Below are 24,181 nucleotides of genomic sequence, written 5' to 3'. Positions count from 1 at the left end.
CTTATATGGCATCACTCCAAAGAACACTATTTGGCACTGTTAAGAGTGTTGGTTTCTTGTTTTCTCCTGATGAAGTCCAACATAATATTGTTTTCTATGTAAAAAGGCATCCATTACCTGTCAGACTGTCTGCTTTAATGAAGCAGAGATAAATGGGGTGTGATTTTTTTGTTGTGCTTTTTCATAATGTAAAGGATGTTGATATGGTGTTTGACTGGTGCAGAAGTTTTATAAAATAATTTTTCCTGCATCCGTTTAACAGACAAAAAGCGTGTCAAATACACATGCCATACTGAGAACATGATGAGCAGATGAATGAGAAGTCAACTACCTTGTCATAGTTTTAAATTCTTCTTTCATACTGAACACTTGTCACTGTTCTTAGGGGACATATTACTGTCATTAATACTGATAACCGTGATAGCGAAAAGAGTTTGTTAGTTTATGTAGTATTCTGACCTGAACCCGTCAAGGTAAAAGCATAATCTGGTCTTGACATATTGACATATTGTATTCATTTTTCAGAACAATGGGTTCATTCTGCTAAAAATCAATTGATCACCTCTTTATTTTTCATCCCGTGTTTTATATGAAAGAATCCAAACTTCAGTGCGATATGCCTGAACTGCTGTCATACTTCTCCTTTTCCTGCTATCTAAAGACACTTTGACAGCTGTTTTAAGTGGATGAAATGGAAGGAGCAATTAAAGAGTGTTAAACTGCGAGAGAACTTCAAAATGGAGACATTTAAACTTCTTTTGTCCCCTCGTCTGTGACAAACTGAGAGAAAGGGCAGAACTTCAGTTGAGCAGAGTGAGAAGAAGTAAAGAGTTGTCGACAAGAATAGCAAAGAAAGGAAAGCATCATCCACCTAATCTGTGCTGCTACCTGCACCGAGGAGTATAATGATGACGTTGGTATCCAGTGGGGGATTTTAGATTTTCACAGAGGTTGACTTCATTAAAAAAAAAAAAACTGAACTGAAATCCGAACGCTTTGAAAAATAAACACGCCTCCGAGGGAGAGATCTGAGAACAAAAGTAAGAGATGTATGTGAAAGTAAAAGAAAAAGAGTGGAAAGTGAAAGAAAGCAAGGCACGAGGAAGGACTTTCAATAGCACTGTTCGGTGTGTTTACATGCCAGTGAGACAGAAGCTGCAAACATGGTAATTACCTCAGAGTTAGTGAGTTAATTAAGGAATGTTAAGGAGGCCCGCCTGAGAGGCGTTTTGACAGACTGCTAAAATGGCTTCTCATTACCTTTTCTGATGACCTCAGAGGTAACAACCAGGGTGGAGGTCCGAATCCTGCAGTTTCAACTCATTCTTATTCCAGTGGAGCACACTTCTAAAGCAGGCGTGACCCGTTTGCAGTACGACATATGGAAATGAAGTACATGCATTTGGAAATAGCATGAAAAGACATACAGGTCATAATATCTCAGATGTGGCATCAAAGCATGTTAAATTGAACTAGTACAAGAAACGCTAAAGCTATACATTTTCAAAGATGCACTGATCATGAATTTTTATATTCCAGTTCTCATTTCTTTACAGCCAAATTGGATAATGGATCATTTTTACCTGATCTTTATTAGGCTTTTTCTTACTTGTAGCTACCACTATGTGGACTAAATGAAGACATAAAGCTCACATTTCTGGGGTTTTTTTTCCATTAACCAAAGATACAACATAAATAACATTATTTGCTCTTTTATAACTGAAAAATCAATTGTCAATTTAAATAACATGAATTTAATACAATGCTACATCAAAGTAAGAGGCAGATGGGATTTAGCACAATGGTTTCTGCATAATTATGTTAAGATATTTTGTACAGGCGTAGCAGCACCATTCAGATCTAGTGCAAGTTCACTTGGCTGGCCAATGTCATTTACAGTTGTATGAAAAAGGTTGGGCACTCCTGGCCAACTTACATGTTTTGTGGATTTTTTGATCACTGTTTATTTGCTGAATCTAAAATATTGGAGGAAAAATAAAGCTTAAAGCATGACATACACATGAAATATGTTTTTTCCAATATGGTAAATTCAGCAAATTAATACAAATTTCACACTAAAACTTGTAAATAAATGCCATATTAATGTTTGTTTACTGTAGAGGATGTGTTAACTTATTTTACCTTAGAAATTAACAAAACCTGTTTATATACAGATATATAAATCATATCTGTATACAGCAATACAGATATGATTACAATTGCTGATTTTTTGTTTGGAGCAAAATGCCTGTTTCTATTTTGATTGGTCCCAATTATGCATTACTACTATACCTTATTACATAGAAAAAACATGTCTTTTTTCTGTGAATGTCCTTGAATCCTGATTTCTTTAAGTCTACAGTAATTCATGTGCCTGATCTCTACATCTGTGTGACAAAACACTACAGCTATTGCTGCTACACACTTTACAAGTGTAACCTCTTCAAATCTACATGCTGAGAGTTTGCAAAACACCACTCTTTGCTCTTTGATTGCACTGATATGCTATTGCATCTCCTCTAACTGAGGTCAGACACTCAGCGTTATTGAATCACGTCTGATCCGCTGCCAATGAGAATCCAATGCCATTGATCTCTGTGTAATATGAGCTCATTAGTGTACCGACTCAGGGTCAGGTTGTTTGGGAAATGAAGAGGGCGGCCATCTTGACCTTAGCGAGCGCCTCCAATCGATTAGCTCTGACTGGGAAAATAAGCCACTGAGAGGTTAACTGTGCTTTGCCTGAAACATGATTACAGTACTTCAGCCTCTTGGTTTTGAAGCATTAGACCAGAGTAACTTAATTAGCACTTTCTTATAGTATTAATAATGACTTAGGGCAGGTTGATTTACATTGATTCTTGTTTCGTGTGTTTCAGGAGACGAATGGCACCGCATATTTGATGTGTTTAAGTTGTGTGAGAGTGCTTGCTAAACTGCTGTACTCCAAGGTAATGTTCTTCATGCATTAGATTAGAGGCTATATAAGTATTTCAATTGAGTGAGATAGACAGAGTCGAGTATGACTACAGCTACTAGTTTGTGGCACAAAATATGACCAGTGTTTTAGGTATTTTAAAGTATCTAGATGTATTACTTCTCAGGTAAACATCTTTTAAAGTTATACAGCTCATCTAGATACATTACTTCTCAGGCATTGTAATTCATACAGGTATGTTTGCTTTAAACTTTGTAGAATTCTTAACAAATCCTATCAAATCAGTGATCTTGCAATTACAAAAGTGGCCCTTTCTGCTATTGAACCTCATCTGTCCTCTAAACGATTGTTGACACTGTGGAGCAGCATCTAATATAAATGGTTAATGGGTTGTGATGACCAACTACATGGTTGAAAGACCGTGTAATCTCCCCTCAATTACTGAAAGGCGCATGCAGCCCTCTACCTCTGAAGCCCTTCGCTTCCTCGCTCGCTCTCTCCCCCCTCTCTCTCTCTCACACTCTCTCTCAACCAGCTGCCACTGACGAGCTCTGATCGCTGTGCTGTCAGGTGTAAAAAATGAAAAGCGCTGCAGTAAGAAAGGCACTTAGATGCAGTAGGCAGATGCCTGGTTATTTGTGTGCTCGCACCATGTGTCACAGTACAAACTCTGCGGCCCTCGCATCTGCACGCCTATTGCTTTAATTATCCATACAGTCTGTCAAACTGCACTGCAGAAGTGGGCAGCTACACTGTACGTATATACTGAAGTGAGGCTGTATTAATACAATTTGTGCTCAGCTGGTGACGAGTTACAAAAATGTATTACTCACCAGCAGCGAAAAGAATCAGATTTATAAATACTCAAGACTATGAAAGAAACTCAAAACCTTGTATCTCCAAAATGGTACCATTTAAAGAGGAGGAGAAAGCACACTTAACTTTTAAAGTAAGTTAATGTAAGCAGTAATTTTGAACTATTTCTATTTGTCCATTCCTCCTGAACTCTCCACACAGCACAAATGACTAGAGCTTTTAAATGATGTGACAAAGTTAAAAAGTTAATAGGGGTTTTGCTTTTGTGTTCTTGTATTGCCCTGAAGAACTCTTCTTTGCACCTTTATTTTTAACAGTGTACGTTTGGCTTGTGAAAAAGCCAATAATTTTCTGCAAGTCTGCATTCATTACCATTCTTTTTGTCTGTTTTTTTTTTTTTTTGGAAACATCTGAAAGAGTGGATTGATACATGTGTGGAAAAAAGAAAAAAGTTCTTTGTCTAAAACTGAATCCCATACCTTATTCATAATTACATGAGAAAAGAAACAGTGTGAGTTCAGAGCTGTTTTGATAAGGGCTATCGGTTTGAGCTGCTTTTTTGCGATGGTTTTGATTAAGAGGATTATACATAGTTTAATGAGGTTTCCAGTTGAGTGCACCGAGTAATGGGGATAATTTCCAGCCTGGGATTCTTCTTTCACTCCAACCTTTTTCAGGTGATGAGTCTGAACGATCTGAACTCCACTCTCAGAAACACTTCAGACGATCAATAGCACCACAGTATGATAATATTTAAACTACATGTGTTCTTTCAAAGCAACTGTTGTGAGGATGGACAAGCTTTACAGAACGATGGCAAAGTCCCGTTCAACCTTAGACCTTAGGGGAATTGATGCATGTTTTTGTTGTTTTGTGTTATCAAAATTTCAAATCATTAATATATTGCATCTATATAAAAGGCCACATTATTAGGATAGATAGTGTGTGTTTTGGCCTGTCACAACTATTACATAATTCTTTTTTTTATGTTTGCTAGTGAGTAATGCTTGTTTATTTGAGCTTGAGTTGTGTGTGTAGTCAGTTGGGGGCTGTCAACAGTTAGGAAGCCATAGCTTATCAGCCAATTTGGCTCCTTTTATTTTTGTGTTTTACTGATTGCATACAATAAAAAATAAATATATTGTTTATTACAATTATTTATACGGCAATTAATCATTGAGTAAAATGTCATGATTAGGCCTATGTGTTCTTCTTTTGTTAGCGTTAGCATGGTTGCAAATTTGTTGTTGTTCCCAACCTGCGTAGCTGCCGTTAGCTAAATAACATAGTACAGTTGATAGTGTAGCATTAAACTTCATGTAGTGCCTCTAAGTAGCTTTTTAGGTTGAATGGGATTTTTGCCACCATTCTGTAAAGCTTGTCACAACAGCAAAGTCACAACAGCAGCTATGAAAGCACAGAAGTGTCAGTGGTGCATGGATCGGTCAATTAAACTGAAAGCTTTTTAAATCATTTAAAAATTCACTTCACTTCTTTATTGATTCAGAGCTGGTCCTGTTTAAGTGTGAATACGAATAAGCTCACTGGAATGGCCCAAAACATGATTTAAAGGGGGCAGCTATGAAGATGGTGGCCCTTGTATTGGCCAGAACAGCACAGTGTTCCCTCTCTCTGACCTGTGCTTCTTTTGATGATTCGGTTTTACTGTCGCTCCTGTGGGGCCAGGGCTAAAGGCAGCAGACTGACGAATGTTTTTATTACCTCCTAGACAGGCAATACAAATGATTCTCAATCTAATGTAATCACACTTCTCCAAAAAAAAAAAACATATGAAGAATGGAGCATTTGCAGATATATACTCAACACTAATGTCACAGCTCAGGGCCTCGACTTGCCTCTGGGCTTATACCATACACAGGTCCTTTCTCGCAGCCGTGGAGGAAAAGAATGATGTGAATATTATTCCTTTCTGAGTGGCATTAGAAGCCCTCATGGTCTCTGAGACAACTTTATCGCCGCACCAATATGAAAACGGAAGGGGTTGGAGCTCATATTCAGCCATGATTGACAATTATGGCCACATAATTCTCCCCCTGTCATTTCTGCTCGCCGGCTCCTTCCCTCTCCATCGAGGTGACATCCCTCAGATAGAGGGGGATAAATATGTCATAAATCAAGCCAAAGGCTTATGGGCCCCCACTGGGGTAATCTGCCATGCTGCAGCGGCCCAGTATTCATCATTAGATTGTGAACTAGAGCGAGGTCATGGCACCAGGTAATTTCCTTTCCCTTCTCTTTCTCTCTCTCTCTCTCTCTCTCTCTTTCTTTTTCTTAAATCTCACCCTCTTTTCCTCTTTCTCTCTGTTTGTCTCTGTACCCCATCTCTCTCTCTCTCCTTCTTTCTTTTGCTTCTTTCCTCTCTCTTTTCTTCTCTCCTTTCTTTTTCTCTCCTATATCTTTTTTGACTCTTTATTTCTGTTCTCTTTCTCTCTCTTTTCTTCTTTCATTCTTTTTCTTTCTCCCCTTTACCTCTTTCTCTCTCACATTCTCTCCCCCTTCTCTCTCTCTATCTCTTTTTCTCTTCTCTCTCTCGCTATCACTCTCTCTCTCTCTTTCAGACCTCGGACACACACCATGTGAAAAGCCTCCTCATCTCAGCCAATAAGAGAGCATTAAGATGAAATCTCTGTATCCTCTCTCCCTGCACCCTACTGTATTCACTGATAACCACATTTCACATCAACACTTCTTTTTTCCCCCATCTGCCTCCCATTGTGTAGTGTGTCTGTCATCCAGTGATTTATTAGCATCTCCTAGCACTGCTGCGCTAGCTTCGGTTTGGTTAACGCTGGCGGTCCTGTCAGATATAGAGTTAATTACCAGCCATAATGAGGGGCTGCTGCTTGGGTGGACATGACATTTGAGGCGTGTCGTTGGCAGAAAAAAACCCCACAAAAAAACAAAAAACAAACAAATGAAAAAATTTCATTAGCACAAAGTGACAGCTTGCTTTTATCTGGCAGAGCTGCTTGGATTGAACTCAGCTCTCCGTTGTTTGTTGTGAGCATAATGAACTGCGTAGGCATTTTCCTCTTCTTCTGACACGGACAGTACCAGATTCCTCCTAACAGTCAACAATAACGATGAAAAAGCTCACCCTGCGTGTGTAACAGCAAACACATCAATTATTCATTTTTGTTAGCCTTATTATCTCCCCTCTGCCGACATTAAATGCTGCGTGGTATTTGAAGGCAGCTAATGATCAATGGGCCTTGAAGCCTATGAATGCAGTGAGGTGTGTGACAGTACTGATTATATTTACACCTCATTCCCCTAAATATAGACTATGTGCTGTCCTGCTAGTCGGGATGAATACGGTGTTAGTGTGGAGATGTTGCCTGGCGAGGTGACAGCAGTGGAGAACAGTGCTTGCTCGTAATGAGAGGGCTGGTGAGCAGGGGACTTGGGGGGGACGAAAGGGGCCCGTATGCATCATTTCTACCTGCTAAGCAGATGTCTATACTGCATAGGCACTCTCACATGTTGCAGTGTTGACATACGCTGTGGATGGTGCTGTAGATATATGCATGATATGCAGACAATCTTTTTTTTCTTTTATTCTGGAAGTGCACATAGGATGTCTGAAATAACAAATCAAGGCAGAAGTGTGTGATTACGTTTCTGTAAAGATGGCCCTCTTTGCAGCAGGAAGTACAGTTCGATTAATTTGACTAGAAGTTAACCTTTTATTCAGGGCGCTGAGGCTAAAGTCTTTTCAGGCAAGTCTTTTAATTCTAAGAAAAATCCCATTTGCCATCAAAGCTTGCACTTGTACGTTAACATCTGCAATAAAATTAAACTTGTTTTCATTTCCAATAATAATTTCAGAGCAGCATCATGAGAATCCAGTTCTTGATGGAGATCTTGCATTTTGCCAGGTTTAATTTTCACCCCGATTTCCCTACTTCTTCACCAAGTCTACGGTTTCTCCTCATAGATGTTCATTTGTTTTCCCGTCTCCTCTTCGCTTTCATTTCCCCATTTCTGTAATTCTTTTATTTTTCGATTTCCTTTATTTCTTGTCTGGCTAAATCACATCACCTCCCCCTCCCCTCCACCATGATAAATAATTTGGGGTGATGCGCAGAGCCGTCAGTCATTGGGGCACGCATGGCGTGGGCTCTGCTGTGATGCGATAACCGCTCCCATCTCTTTGCTGAGGCATGGAGATTTATTGAGCCGCGATAAGTGACGCGCTAGCCATCACACTCAGCCAAATAGACTCCCCTATGCGTTTATTCTTATTGCGGCAAGAGATGCAAAATGTCTCCCCAGAGGGCCCAATTGCTGCCAAAGAGGCCTGGCAGCCTGTATGTGTCATTACTTTCTATTAGATAAAGAAGGAAATGCGGCTCGCTGGGACTTCGCCGATGATGGCAGTCGTTTGTGTGAGTGACAGTGCATCACTCACCAGCAGCCCTGAAGACGACTCGCAGGCACAGGCCCGTCTTACGCTGTCACATTTTTTCTCCCCTATTTAGATGTTTTCCTTGTCTTAGTGGAGTTTCGAAGTCATTATGGATCAAAGGGCTTTCAGGCTGCTGTTGGAAACACTACAGCTCTGTGGAAGCAGCCCTATCACAGGCTGTCACTGCCAACACACATTTTCTGACATGCTCCGCCTTTGGTCCTCAAATTGATGTGCAAGTTCACTATTTGATATTAACTGCGTAATAGATATGTAATAAAACACTGCTTTTCAAATATACCGCACATCACTGAAACTTTGCATACACGTTAATGTTTTTTGCACATAAGATAATGCTTTCATATTAAACACAACACCCTACATCCCACACACCACTGATGGTGACTGTTTAACTTCTGCACTTTGACTTATTTCTGCACTGATGTTTTAACACTATGTGAAAGTGTAAATATGTACAGAATGTGTACGTTGCAGTTATTTTTTGTGTTTATGGTACTGTGGAAAAGTCAGAGACCCTTCATTTAGTCATATCCAGTCGAAACAGCCACTGAGTAAAAGTAAAGATATTTCAAAGATAGTAAAAGGAGATATTTCAGAGGGGATATAAGCTTAAGACATGTGAAAGTCAAAAAAAGTTTTCATAACTGGACTTCAAAAGTGATTAAAAGATACAGAGAAAATAGGACGCTTTGCAACATGCAAGTCCTGGTAGACTACCAAAACAGTCACCATCATAAACCGCACTTAAAGCTTTCATTTTGGGGAGAAAATGGGGTTTCACTTTTGCATCAGATCTGAAAAAATCCACAGGTGTTTCTGTCCAATCTTCCACTAAGAGAAGACAACTCAACACTATGAGTCTGAAAAGATGTGTAGCTGTCAAGAAGACATTACTGAAAAAAGGAGAAAATGTGCAACTCAAACAAAGAAACTACAGGTGTTCCCAGACCTATGGACTGACCACCTGAGAGTCCAGACCTCAAAATCACTGAATGTGTTTGGGATTATTTGAATTGTGAGAAGCAGAAAATGCAACTTCTAAAGCTGAGCTTTGTGGAAAAATATCCCCACAGATTTCTTTGAAAAAACTGAATGCACTGAAAGAATGGAAGCTGTAATAAAGGCACACACTAAATATTGAAAATATGTAATATTATTTTTAGTAATTGATTCTGTGTAATTCTTTAAACATATTCTGCTTTTTTCCTGACACTGAAAAATGAATAACTTGTACTTTATAGCTGTTTTGACTGGAAATGAAATAAATGAAGGGACTTTTTCACAGTACTGTAATATCCTGTGTTCTTCTTCTACCGTTGCACCCAGATCTTTTCTCTGAGATCAATAAATACTTCTAAAAAATACATTGCTGAAGAGTTATACATGCCATTCTGCATTATGGCTATGGGATCCTCGAGCCACCAACACCAAATATTAAATAGAAGAATGACCAATCCTTTCTGGTCTGTACATCTGAGTAACGTTATGTGAAGCTCTCCCCTATCATCAGTATTTGTGTGTGAACTTGTAGAGTTGAGTTTTGATTGGTCAGTAAGTCAGAGTCTGCTGCAGTGATTGGACAGTCCCATTCGAGAGTGGCCTTCTGGTTCATCCATTGCTAATGTATGACATTGTTTCTGCCCATCCATCCACCTGCAGTTGAGCAAATCCCTTGCCATTAAATATTCACATGGCCAGTGTCCGCAACGATTTCCTGTCGCTTTGCGTCTGTGCAGCTCATTCTCTCCCTCCATTTTCCTCTTTGTCAAAAGCTATTGAAGTCAGCATCAAAAAGAGATGCCTTTTAGCTCTGTACTTACAGGAGGTTAAAATCAATGCTGCCATAGATGTGGTGTGAGATACAGTCAATATATACACTGTGCACATCAAGCCTGACACTTTCCTGATGTCATATAACACCATATAGTAGCTCAACCTACACTGTTTAAAAAATAGTTCTTCAAGGGTTCTTTAGCAAAGAAAATGGTTCTATATAGATATATAAACACTAAAAGAATGAAAAAGAGTTAAAGTCAGAAGTGTTGGGTTTGATTTCCTGAGTTTTTTGGACCATATGTTATCTATTAATGTGTATTAATGTCACATGCACAAACAAAGAAGATTCAGCTCAATGTTTAGGTCCCAAATGAAAAATTAAAATAAATATATTATAAAGGTATGATGACAATAGTGGATAATTACATCCACAGAAGACATTTCCTTCTCCTAGATTTCTCCTTGAATACTCTTTCAGCACACTCACAATCATCAGATTCATACACTCATTGAAGAGGTCTGAAGCACAGCTGATGTTTTTCCACACATTCTGTGCAATTACAGATTTCCACCAGAGAGGTATCCAAATCCCCAAATGTTACATAGTGCAGCTTTAAAGAAAGCAGTTGTGTTCATGTAATATATTTTATTTGTCTGCAACCTCTTGACAGTTTTTCCCAGTTTAGGATTGGTTCATGGATACAACAAAGAAGATAAGTCAGGGTGGAGGGATAAATCTATTACAGGTGAGGATGGTGGGAGTTATGATATCCTGTGTGCAACACAGTGACATCTGCGCCAGTTACTCTCATGTTCGGAGCTCAAAAAATTCTAAAATAGTGCTGAGTGGCATTTCAAGAAGGTTGAGAAGAGTTGACCAAATATCACTAGTTGTTATCTATGTCTTGAAAAATGACCACCTCTCCTGGTATTGTGGTGTTCTGAAAAAAAGAAGCTTAATGGATATATTGTTCAGTCTTCAATAAAAGAACAGATGTGAGTCAATACTTAAGATCATATGACATATATGGATACACAATAAACAGAGTAGATGATCACAAAGCGATTGTCTTGCTTCACTACCAATAGATTACATATTCATTTCATTTCATTTAAAAACATAAAAGTAAAAGTAAACAATTCAACTATAAAATAAAAAAAGTTTTCTTGGTTTGGTGACGTGGGATGGACAATACTGGTCTTCACAAAAAGATATGATGTTTTTGATAAAACACAATAAATAGAAATGTGCTGGAAGCTGACTGATCTCCTGGCTTTGCTGATTTGTTATGAGTAGGTCAAAATGAAAATGCAATGTTTTCTCTTGGAAATGTAACTGCAAACAAGTGTTACATTTCAATAATACATAAAGCACAAATCTTACAAAATAATAAGTACAATTACTCAAGTATTTACAACCCCTCATTTAGTTACATATTATAATATGTAATGCATAATATACATAAATTAACATTAAAAATAATATTCATTCTCTTCAACAAGAAATGCTACTTATTTACATTCTCCTCGCCTTTGCAATCCAGCTGAACCTGTAGTTGCCCTAGACCTTATAATCTTTTATCACAGCCACTGACTTATTTCACAAGTCTTTCCTCTATGCAGTTTGACTACTATTTTTAATTCCAGACCCAACGTTTGTGCCACTAGATGTTTTTGGATAAGGGGGCTACTTCTGTACTAGACAGGGACTAGGAGTATTTTTAATGCCCCAAAATGTCCACATTTTGAATAGCCAGAAGATCAAAAAATGACTACTTGCTCAATTTGGCACAAAGTAGGTTTATCTCTGTAGTTTCTATTAAGCAAGGAGTTAGTATGACTTAAATACTATATTAATGCACTTACATCAGGCACAGATCAGGCAAAAGTAAAAAGTCAACAATGCTATCTTCTCTCTTTTAGTTAACCTGCAAGGTCCTACATATATTATTCAAATACACAGACTATGATCAGTTCAATGTCAGGTGGCAAAATCAGAAGGAGTATGATTTTGCTCTGTAGGCATATTTAACCTAGGTGACAGAATTTCATGGTCATATTGACAAATATTAGTTTCTTCAGTTAAATTGAGTATTAATTTTAATTGAAAACTTCAACAACTCTCCATCGCTTTCTTCTTGAACACTAACCTCTGCCAGATCTGCTCCATCAGGCCTGTCAGTCTCCTTCAGCTTCTTTCCTTAACTGTGGTTAGTAATATATTATTTTGGTTAAATTCATATTTACAAGAACTCAAGGAAAGAATCAGAGACCAATCTAGTCAAATGTGCTTTGTTTTAACAGGCAAAAATCTAGTTTTAACTGGTATAAATCATCATATAAAATGCTGTCATGATTAACACTCCATGACCTTTTCTGACCCAAATACTGGTGTCATCATTTTCAAATACTGAACAGAAATATAAAAACAAAGAATATAATGAGTTGTCAGTAATGTTATTTCTTTCTCTGTCACTCTCACTATCAAGTTTCTTCAAATTCTTAGACTAATTGGTTTGTCAGCTAGCTAACGTAAACCCAAACCTGACAGCCAGCAGTACTGACCAAAATTGGCTACAAATCCATATTGTAGGGGGGTATCTTCACTCTGTAACTACTTTGTCTTTCACTCTGCATATTATAGATTTTAAATAAGGTTAATGTTTATTTTTTGTAAGATTTTAGCCAAACACCTGCATTCAGCTTAAGCAGTTGCCAATTTACATTGCTTTGCAGAGCAAGTAAAACCACAGACCTACCCACAACATGACTGGCTTTCCACTTGCAATGACTGACATAATTGACAGAGCCAGGGGTTCCACTTCACAGTATGTCACAGCAGAGGCAGCGCTATGTAATCGTGAATATTGTGAAATAGGAGATGTGATGGCACTGTTGAATATTGCTGATTAAATGAGAATATACATATATATATATATATATACAATATATACTACATATACAATGTAAATTTCCCCAGTGGGATAATAAAATTCTATCTTATATATGATTTGAACTAGTAATGTTCACTTTTTTGGGAAGGGGGGAGCTAAATAACATATATGAGGGGCTGAAGTTCCTTTAAAACTGGCCAAGTGTCGCTTCTGCTGACCATAACTTAACAATCCATTACTGTCAAGAGGATGGGTTCTTAGGAATCTGAATGGATATGGAATTGAATTCTTCCTGAAGAAGAATTTCACTGAAGAGACTTCACCTCAATGAATCTTCAGTCATTCATGGAATGTAGTTGAGTGGTTTCACCTCTGGCAAATTATCATGTGTTGACCCCTCATGAGTAGGTTCATTAACTACTGTTTCTATGTCTAAGAGCCTCTGGGCACACATTTTTTTATGCATTTGACAAATGGATGAATGTTTCTGCTCATCAGCTTTGACTCCACTGGTCTGCCTGTTTCATAGGCTGACCATGGCTCTAGTTTAAATTGTGTCAGGCCATGATTCCACCAGGTTAACATCAGGTGACATTCCTTTCACTTGTGTTCAACAAGCTGAGATGTAATTTGATTGGCTGTATTATAGAATGTAAATGTTCACCATCTGGTTTGAGAGGTTCACAGGGTTCCTCACCATTACTGTTCTGTTTTGAAGGTAACATCATGTGATACTACTCCCAAAAAGTTAATTCTTGACTTATGTTGCTGGGGGTGTTTCCAAGTTGTACATATATTGTTTTGCTTTCATTTCAACAAAACCTAATGTTGCAACCATCTGAACAGTAATTACCCTTGCTTCGTTCAGATGATTTTGTTCCATTGTATTTTTCGTGTGGACAAATCGTTCATATGGAATTGTGTGCTTTTAGTGTTAAACTGCTTTTGTTTTCAGCTAACTGAATCAGATGGTGATTGTTTTCATGCTGAGCTGCAGTCCAGCTCATAAGTGAACAGAATCTCAATATGGCAACGGATGATATCCAAGAGGGAGTTTATTCTTCTCTTTTATTTCAGATGTACACAAAAAGAGATTAAACAAATACATGGGTGTATTTGCTGATAATTAGTGGCTAATGTGGGGATAATTAGTGGAAAGTTGTTTGTTGCATTTCCTCAGAAGCGTCTTTAAACTGAAGTCTCTGAGGGAACATACACGGTTCACTTTACAGAGGTCCTTAAGTCTTGCTATTGAAGAGGCAACGGAACAGCATGACTGCAAAACACAATTAAAGTAGGGAAAGGGAAGCTTAGAAATTCTATATGTTGAAATTTAATAAATGTCCAGGCCTAAAATTGTACAAGAGAAAGTACTTCTTGCAAAGTTTTATCTTTTGACTAGATACAATACTGATGGATGACTTTTTAATGGGAGTTTTGACTGAAGATGAAATAAATGAAGGGTGGTCTCTGACTTTTGCACTGAAATGTAAATGTACTGTAAATGTCATTTACTGATTATTTACTCAAAGAAAATCAGAAATCAATTTTAATTTATTTGAATGCCAATGAACTACTTTTAGTAGCATTGGAGGGCTACATATTTGAGTTTTGTCTAACTTTAATATGTTTATCTCTACCTTGATGTGAAAGCTTACAATCATACCCTCTAAAAAGATGAATGGTAGAAGGAACAAAAATGGTTTATTGGTTTATTTGTCTTATTGCTTCTTCTTGTTTTTTCATGCTGTTGTTCTTCTTCTTCAAATACAGTATGACAAAGTGCATTTGCACTTTGTAATAATAATAATCATAAATATGAATGTGGCCAGAGATGCCCAAGCCTTGAGGACAGTGTTGTGATTCTCCCTCTGAGATGCCTTTTACAATAGCATTTTAGCACATTTATTACTGTCTGTCAAGTGTGTCATAACCACTGATGTACTCTGATGCCACTGGAGAAAGTGAAAGCGGCATTTGAAGGAATCTGTTTGGCATCTCTGCTCTTTTGTCTGCCATTCTCCCAGAAAAAAAGAGCTAGGAGCCTTTGTATCCTCCTCTCTTGTTCTCCACCTCTAGTTCTTAGTGCCTCCTTCTCTTCTCAGTGCCCCTTTGCTTTGTCCAGGGGAATCATTACTTCTTTGGTGAATATTTCATACACTTCAATACCTCTCCTCTCTTTCACCTGACAAATACCCCCTCTCATCTGCCCACAAGCTCAGGAAATAAATAAAACACATCCTAGTGAGAAACCTGGACAGCCTGGTCTGTCAGACTGAAGGTTCTTCCTTTCTGAAGAGCGAGCCCTGCAGATTCCTTATGTTACCATGGGTGACAACAGTACGGCCTTTCATGAAATAGGATCTTTAAAGAAAGATTTCTCTTTCTCAAACTGCAAGATGTCTGTGTGATAACATGTTTTTGAAGTTTTTTCCTTTTGGAACTGACCACCATTTATTCTTACTTTCTTACTTGAGTGCTACGCTTGAAGGACAGCAGTCCATGACTGAGCCCTTCTGAAGAAAGTTCCTTTAAGAGAGGATATAAAGCTCAAAAGATAAAGCACTTCAAAAACTGAAGTCTTTCTGTTCATCTAATTATATCTCCCTGTTACTTTGTCACTCCCAGATGAGGAGAAAATATTAATATATACTTACTTAAATACAATTAGTTTTATTATTATTAGTTATCCTACTCCATGAGAATGTAAGAGCTAGTTTTTCACTTCCTGAAACAAGCTCATATTTAATTTAAACTGAGTTCCACAAAGTGCTACAATGGGTGTTTTTTTCAGGTATATGGCAGGAGAAAGGATAGCCTAAGGGCTGTATACTACTTTCAAAGCCTTTGGAGATTTCCCACATCCTCTCCTTGCCATCTCTCGATTTTTTTCCCTGACCGAAGCTTTTGTTAGGCTGCCCTTGGTCGTACATTTGTAGCCGTAATTATGAATGAGGGAAAGAAGCTTTACAAACCATCTACTGCTTTTTCTGTTTGTCATTCTGCTGTTGAATTAAGGATAAATGCATATTAACATAAAAACCTGAAAAGAGGCAGATGATTCAGCACTGCAGAACATTTGATAAAGTTCTTCACATGAATGAGAGAAATTATATTTCGCTGTACATTTGCACAAAAACACTGGTGACATTAGAATCAGATCAGAATCAGAAGATGTTTTATTGCCATTGTCAATGAACAGGATTCACAGACTAGGAATTTGCTTCGGCATGAAGGTGCAACATAAAAACAAGTAGTACTAGGCATGCAAAATTAAGTCCACATAAATAATTTTCAGAATCTTTCTGTGAAAGTATGTTTTTATTTTGAGAAGATGCGGCGTGGTGTGTTAATGCACTCTTAAAGACGCCAAAAAAGTAGTGATGCTATAGAAGATCCACTTTTATCTGTAAGACATCAATATAAAGGTTCTAATTAATGTTTCTTTCCTCAAACTCTACATCCAAGGGAAGAACCATTCAGGGATTGTTATTCTTAAGAGTGTATTTACATGGTTTAATAGTAATGTTTTACTATTTAAACTGTCAATATTGTTATCAGTACCAGAAAAGAAAAAGTGCCATCTCTAATTACATATAATACTGTACAGCACAGTCTTCTTTGTAGTGATGTATTAGTTATGTGAAATGCTTTGAGAGGCCCAGGCCCTGTAGAGACTTCAGAGCTGGACTGAATAACATATCGCTGCTGTCGGACCAAAACCTTGTATCTACATTTTTGTCGTTTTTCCGTTTTTGACATAATTTGAAAATACCTGTTGTCCTTTAAATTGTGTATCATTTTAATAAAGAATGGACCAAAAGAAACATTCTAAAGCAACTTACATTAAAAGTAAAGTAGGTTTTTTTCCTTCTCTGTATAGTTACCCTTTTGGAGATGCAAGGTTTTCTTCTGACAACAGTGATATGTTAACATAAAATATACAGTACTGTGCACAATTTTTAGGCATCTGAGAAAATGATATGTAAAGCCATTTATCAAAAACACTAATGTTAGAATAAATACAAATAAACAATACATTATATGTATATATTTATTTGTGTGAACCACTTCCAAACCTCTCCTTGAGGAAACCCATATTTACAGTTAACATCCAATACCTGCTCCAGTGAGTCAGTCCTTCATTAAATTAAATCAGGTGGTCATTCTGATGGAATTTAACAAATCCACACACTGACTAGAGTGCACTGAGAAGTCAGGAACCAACTGTATTTTCCCTACCTGATATGAATAACTTTACATAAAATAAAATTATAAAATCTTCCTATTTTTTATTATATAATTGTATTACATACAGGTAGGGTATAAAATATATATAAAATATGTATAGGGCATGTGTATGACCCTGTGTCCTGACAAGGAATAAAAACAAGCCTGTGTGTTATAGCTGAGCTCATCAGTGCTCTGTGATCCTGAGTAGGCTTTTCATTAGAGTGCGTGTGATAGGGCCAACACAAGGGCCAGGCATGCTCCTCCAGTCAGCAGGCCATACCTCACTCTTTGCCCCCAAAGGGCGTCACATACTGGGACAGAGCAAGGCTAGAGGCCTACTTCTTCTGGTGCTATTTTAGCAGGGTTGTGTGAAGGGTGTTGGACAGCTGCAGTGGTCATGCACACATGTGTTTGAGAGCTTGCTGTGACAGGGTGTTACAATGAGAGAGAGAGAGAGAGAGAGACAGAGAGAGAGAGAGAGAGAGAGAGAGAGAGAGAGAGAGAGAGAGAGAGAGAGAGAGAGAGAGAGAGAGAGAGAGAGAGAGATACCCTCTTAAAAGAATAACAGCTCCAGGTAGAAATTGTCCCTTCAGATTGTCCTCATAGTGCAGGTTGTCATCCAAAGCCCTGTCAAAGCTTGTGGCTAAAGTAACACTTCCACACCTTCACCTCCACACTCTCCCAACAGTGAATTAAAGCACGTCTCATGTCTGGGTTACAGGATTGACAAAAATATGCACGGAAAGTTCACCTAAAGGTCGTATCTCATGCATAATTTATTTACTTGCGTTTACATTATTGTTGTACTTTCTATAGTTACATGATATCATATCCATCAGGTGAACTTCAAATAACAGTTTCTTCATTTAGTTGTTCTGTGATATAATCTGCTGTCAAATACAGGGAAATTTCTTTTAAAGTGTTTAAATGAGACAAAACAATTTCAGGCTATTTAATTATATTGGATGTGGATTTAACTGTTTGACCCCCACGTCCCATCCACTGTTTACTTTTCTCTATTTCTGAAAATGATCATCTGCTCATCCGTGTAAGATATGTTTACCAAAGTTCATAGTCCACCAACTGTGTATTTTCCCTCTACATGATACATACTGAGACCATCCTGAAGAGAGGGGGTGAGCGGGACTCTTGGGAATTCTTAGAGGTCGACATTTTAATACTGGTAATTACATCCCAATCTTCCTGTGTATCCACCTGTAAAATTATATTAGCCATGCGATTTCCCATGGTCGTATGGGGAGCAGCCCAGTGAGGAAGTCCTATTTTCAGTGTTTGATTATTTAATCGGAGGGTGATCTAAGGTCTCACGCATTTCTCAAGGTCATGGGAGTTTCCACAGAGAGCTCTGTGAATATCGCAGGGAAATGAGGAGGGGAGTCTGGGATATTTGTTCGCAGTCTTGTTCTAGGTGGGTCTGTATGCCTTCATTGTCACATGAATGGAAATATGCTTTCAGAAGACCCCGCAGTAAGAATGCTATGTGACAGTCAAAAGACATGGTACCCTAAGACGCCCCACTTAATACAGAAATAGATATCACTTACCGGTATCTGTCTGCAGATTTCATTTCAAAGACAGGGTGATGTTTCATGCCTAAAAGTCAAGAAAAATCTTAATAATGCAGCCTGTAAAATACAAAGAACACAGACAGCTGTGAATCTGAAATGAAGATCCATACTGCATTACTCACTGACTTCAGTTCACAGCTTGGCCAGCGGCCACCATGTTGAAACTGGCACCACTGTGTTAGATGACTGCCAGCACATTTTCTCAAGTGACAAAGAAACTGTGTCTTATTAGTTCACGCACTCTGTCTAAATTCTGGACCTCTATAATGAATAATGTACAGCACTGAGAACAACAAGGGAAGTTGTTTTCCCATCTTTCGCTATCAGACTGTGTTAGAAGCAGGTTAGTAATACAGCCTATATTTATTCTTTAAATGTGAAAAGGTCTAGCATATGTTCCACTTTTGAGGTCTGTTGCCTGATTTATTAAAAACAAAAGTTCATAAATAGTTCTTTGCTTGTATGGATGAAGGAAAAAACATCATAATATGAAGGTTCTTAAAACATTAAAAACAAAACTAGTAAAGAATGGTTCTTTAAAGAACTGCCTGTTAAAAGGCTCTTAAGGGGAAGCAAAGGTGGTTCTTCTGTGGCATCGCTCCAAAGACTTGTGTGGTACCCTTATTTTTAAGTGTAGTATCAGCACCCAAGCCATTAGCATTAGATTAAAAAGCCTAATGCAGTGATCTAGCCCTCCAACCAAACTGTGTCTCAGTCCTGAACAGGAGAAATTGAATTCAGGGGCTTTTTATCTTGAAGCCCTCCTCCACTGCCACCTGTAACGGCTGTGTTCCTCGACACTGAGCATTAGCAGAAACGCACACCTAGAGAGTGCCAGCGCACATGTAGAGCGGAATAAAAACTCTCTGGCCTCTGGTTCCTCTCCTTTACTCTTAATGAAGCGGAACTATTACCATAATTGTCCTGTAACTTCTGCTGAAAGGGGGTGTGGGAGTAGAGAGAGGAATTCTCGAGTCGGTGATGAGTGAATGGTGAAAGCCCCCGGTCTGCCCTCCTGTCCCCAAATCCAGACGATTCCCCTTTGTGTTACACTGAATGCAATCCCCACAGAAACCTCAGTCATAAACAGGCATGAAATCTGTGCCTCCTCCCTCTCTATAGAGCCTGTCCACCAGAGTGACACTTCCACTGCCTTTTTGTCCTCTGCTTTTCTCACACATGCAAAGCTCTGCCCGCACAATAGCCTCGAGGTTTTGCGTGTCTACGTCTTTCAGTCTGTTTCTAATAAGGAATCGTTTATTTCATTATCGAGATACTTAGTAAAGGACCAGTCTGTATAGTGTATGTATACATATGTTTTATATATAGTCCAGTAAATTGAGGCTAAAGCAGGTTGGCTGCATTTATCAAATAAAATTATATGTATATATATATATATATATATATACACACACACACACACACACACACACACACACACACACACACACATATATATATATATATATATATATATATACATATATATATATGTGTGTGTGTATGTATGTGTGTGTGTGTGTGTGTGTGTGTGTGTGTGTGTGTGTGTGTGTAAAGCTGCTTTGTTAGTTTTTTTTTTCTTTCAACCTGATAAACTTCACTTAACTTCAAACTTCATCTATGGAAATAAAAGAGAATAGGTAGGCTGCCTGTAGAGGGAGCTCTAATGTTAAATACCCCACCTGTTCCTCAGAAAATAACAGCCTTTCACTCCTAGCCCATCTTCTCTGACACTTCAATAAACTGCTCTGGAAATGTGAGCTCGCTGTGATGTGGAACCTCAGCGGGAAAAAAGGCTGGGATGCTAAACAACTTTAAACTCCAGTAAAACTGAAGATCTTGCTCCATTCATGTTTACCTTCCCTTGCTTAAATTGCATGTAGCACCTCTTCCAAATCCCTGCTTTAATCTTAGAACAGACTTTAAATAAATAAGCAAAAAAATATTCGAGATATATACTAACATATAAGAACATAACTGAAACATCTAGAGAAAGAAAGCTGCATATAGTATCTACTATTATAGTATCTGCAGTATATCTAAATCCTTCTAAATCCTTCATGTCTTCATGTTTATCAGTCTGGTGATGTTTTAATGACTGTGGAAAAATCATAAACATGTGAACATGCAAGCAAATGTGAGTCCAAAATACAGGCTGCTCGATTCGGTTGGATAAAAGTGTGTCTTTCGTTTTAATATTTAAAATATAGTTTTGTACAATATTATTTTCAAGTAGGTAAAATTCATCTTACATTTACAAAACCATTCAGCACAGCCTACTGCACTGCGAACTGAACACCAGTTAGAAAAGAACGAACTGAATGTGTCAAAGTGAATTCGAGGTGCGCTCATGGCGTTTAGATGATACATGTGGGAACGTGTGAATGTTAGAAGCTAATGGAGAGACGCCGCGTGCGCTATAAAGGAGACATAACTACGGTCAAAATACGCTTCTAAAAATGAGTCTGAAGCCCTGCATTGGTGTAGATCGCCGAGCATCGTCCGAGAGCTGTGAAATGTGTGGATAAGCGCTCAACAGTCCAGAGTACGTCAAACACACGCGGACTGAGAGAAGATCCGGTCTGAAACGGGACTTGAGCGGTCGGGGCTCCTTGGTGCTCGTGAAAAAGGCACCATCCTCTCTTCACATCACACTGACTGAATGGGGCGGGAATTTAGTTTGTTATTCTGTCTCTAAAACGTCCAATTAGAGGAACGTGAGTAATAATGCTGAGATTTCAGAAAGAGAGATAAACGCGTGATCACGTGACTCTGCTAAATAAATCAGGTGAAAATGTTCGTAAGTTAGCGATATAAACCTTTACTCTATTATAGTCTCATCTCGGATAGGAAGTGCTAGGCAACATCCGTCTATTACAAATGTAATGTAATGTCGTTTATGTTTAGAAAAAATCCATAGACCTTTTTATCCTTCTCTCTCAAAACCAAAGATTTCATGGTGTGAAAATTATTACATTTCCGTGAGGAGGACGAAAAATATCAAAAACATTACGAAAACGAAGAAATAAAATAAAAATAGTTTTAAAACAATAATAATAATAATAATAATAATAATAATAATAATAAAGATAGTAATGAGTCCACTGTCCATTTGAAACGGCTCATAAGACGTGAGTCCTGCTGTCCACATGCTGGTGAGACACAGTGCTGTTGGCCGGGTGTTTAAGTCCCAGGTAATGGTTACTTAAAGCCATGTGCTGGGCGGAAAGGGCCATTTTGGTCCAGCTGTGGAGGTTCCCCACTGAGCCCTGGAGCGCAGCCCCGTGGTTCCTGGTCAGCAGCGGGGACTTTTTCGGGTTGTCCGGGGTGGTCGCGGTTTCAGCCAAAGACCAGATTTTGGGTTTCTGTGGTGGACTTAGATTGCCCAAGGGCTCGGCCCCTGGCCCTTTGCCGTGGTCATCCCGTTCCGCCTCCGCTCTGCTGTCCCTGCTGTCCTTCATCACGCTCTTGAGGAAACTTTTCTCCTGTCCTCGCGAGTCCTCGAAGCCCTCCGAATCGCTTCTGTCCGTCACTTTAGAGTCCGGTTTGAGGTCGCTCCGGTAGTCGGGGTGCTCCTCCTTGCTCTCGATGTTTTCCGTGTCGATGTTCTCCAGGTCGATCTCCTCCTCGTCCTCGTCCCTCTTGTCTTCGTCCTCGCCCTCGTCGTTGTCGCTCACGTACACGTTGCCCTCCTCGTCCGTCCTGGTCTTTGGAGCCCATGTCATCTTGTTCTCCTTCTTCAGTCTCCTCCTGGCGTTGGCGAACCAGGTGGACACCTGGGTGAGGGTCATCTTGGTGATGATGGCCAGCATGATCTTCTCGCCCTTGGTGGGGTACGGGTTCTTCCGGTGCTCGCTCAGCCAGGCCTTGAGCGTGCTCGTGCTCTCGCGGGTGGCGTTCTTGGGCCGCGAGGGGTCGCCGAGCTGGTAGTGGCCGTAGGGGAAGAAGGGCGCGTGGGCGTGAGGGAAGCCGGGGTGTTGCATGCCTGGACTGTCCTTCAGCTCGTATGGAGAGGCCTGCAGAGTCCGACACGGAGAAACAGCAGTGAGGAAAAAAGTCCTGATATTAACCTCAAACTCGGCATCTTTTCAAAGAAAGCGTTTAAAGCTTTTTGCACGCGGCATGTGGATAAGACCAGCTTTAATTCGATGAGAAACCTTTTAAAATAATCTTTATTTTAGTCTTTTAAAAGGATCAAGTCAGATTCCCACTCACAAATCAATAAATAAATGCGACTAGATATTTTGAATCATGTCTATTTTTCATGTAATGATTTTAACCCTCTGTCTAAATAAATCTGCGATAGAAAATAAATCAATAATGTAAAATAGAGCTTATAAATGCTAAACTTTATTTTAAGAAGAGCCTCGTTCGTTACACTGCCTGAGCGAAAGTATTAGGCCCAGTTAGGCGCTCTTTAATAAATCTACAGAGACTGTGAGCAGCATTCTTATTATTATATCACGAACCTAATTTAATCTCGAACTAATATAAATATTTATGGGTCTTATTTGTGCTGAGAGACGGAGCTGCCACCGTTTCTAAAGTCCAGCATGTTTTCTAAAAGTTCGTCTCTTTATAAGCGCCAGCAGGTCAGCGCGGTGAACTCACCAGGTGGCTGAGCGCGGCGGGCTCACTGGAGTAAGGCAGGAAGGCGCTGTATCCGTGGCCGCTGCTGCTGAAGGGCGCTCCGTACAGGGCGGCCAGTGCCCCGGAAAGACCCCCGGGCGGCCCGTGGGGGGGCTCGGCGGGGTACAGTGCCCTGCCGTACTTGTAGGCGAGCTGCGGGATGGACATGTTCCTGTCCAGAGGACCCTGTCCGAAGAGTCAGGCTGGCGCGAGCGTCGCTTTTTTCTCTCTCTAGCTCCAGAGATCCGCGAGACACGACGGGCCGAAAAGCGAGCGCGCGCTCCGTGCCGCGGACACGCTTTAGTGCTGCGGGGGGGACTGAGGTCAGCTCCGTACACTCCGCACACACATCACACTCTTCACACACATCGTCTCTGATTGCGCCCGAGCCTCCGCCTGATTGACATTTCTAGTCTCTCGGTCCGTAGCCCCGCCCACTTCTTAAGCACACAACACTCTCTCTCTCTCTCTCTCTCTCTCTCTCTCCTTCTCTTTCTTGCTCGCTCGCGCTCTCCCGGCATTATATCTTATTATCTCGTAATCATATCAAAATACATTGACGTTATCGGGATAAACAGTGTGGTGAGTTTTTTGTGCATTTAGGCGCAGTGAGGGGGCCAAAGAGCGATTACAAAAACTCAGAAAGGCTCCTTTAGCCCAAAGAGAGGAAACAGAAAGAAAGGGAGAAGACAGTGTTCACTAGCAGGTCACCAATTACAATAATAACACACCTGCTTTAATTATTAACGGCCTGAGAAAAAGAAGTAATAAAAATGACAACTAGTATTGCATTGTAATGATTATGAAAACCAACATTACAATACATTTACAAGTGTTATTATTATTATTATTATTA

At 39.4% G+C, this 24,181-nt stretch overlaps 1 protein-coding gene across 1 annotated transcript; it reads right to left on the bottom strand.

Moving 5' to 3' along the window:
- Positions 1–20,859: 20,859 nt before the first annotated feature.
- Positions 20,860–23,716, bottom strand: irx3b (iroquois homeobox 3b). The gene is made up of 2 exons (XM_017700001.2): positions 23,308–23,716; positions 20,860–22,712 (listed from the first exon to the last, which is right to left on the bottom strand). The coding sequence occupies exons 1-2, from the start codon at positions 23,491–23,493 to the stop codon at positions 21,819–21,821; spliced, it is 1,080 nt and encodes a 359-aa protein (XP_017555490.1). The 5' UTR covers positions 23,494–23,716; the 3' UTR covers positions 20,860–21,818.
- Positions 23,717–24,181: the final 465 nt, after the last annotated feature.

Source organism: Pygocentrus nattereri, chromosome 11 (genome assembly GCF_015220715.1).
Source record: "Pygocentrus nattereri isolate fPygNat1 chromosome 11, fPygNat1.pri, whole genome shotgun sequence".
Lineage (NCBI taxonomy): Eukaryota > Metazoa > Chordata > Actinopteri > Characiformes > Serrasalmidae > Pygocentrus > Pygocentrus nattereri.
This window is presented reverse-complemented; position numbering and strand designations above follow the sequence as displayed.

Coding starts and splice junctions, on each gene's coding strand:
- irx3b (XM_017700001.2), bottom strand. CDS start 23,493: ATGTCCATCCCGCAGCTCGCCTACAAGTACGGCAGGGCACTGTACCCC. Junction 22,713..23,307: donor CCGCCGCGCTCAGCCACCTG/GTGAGTTCACCG, acceptor CGGACTCTGCAG/GCCTCTCCATACGAGCTGAA.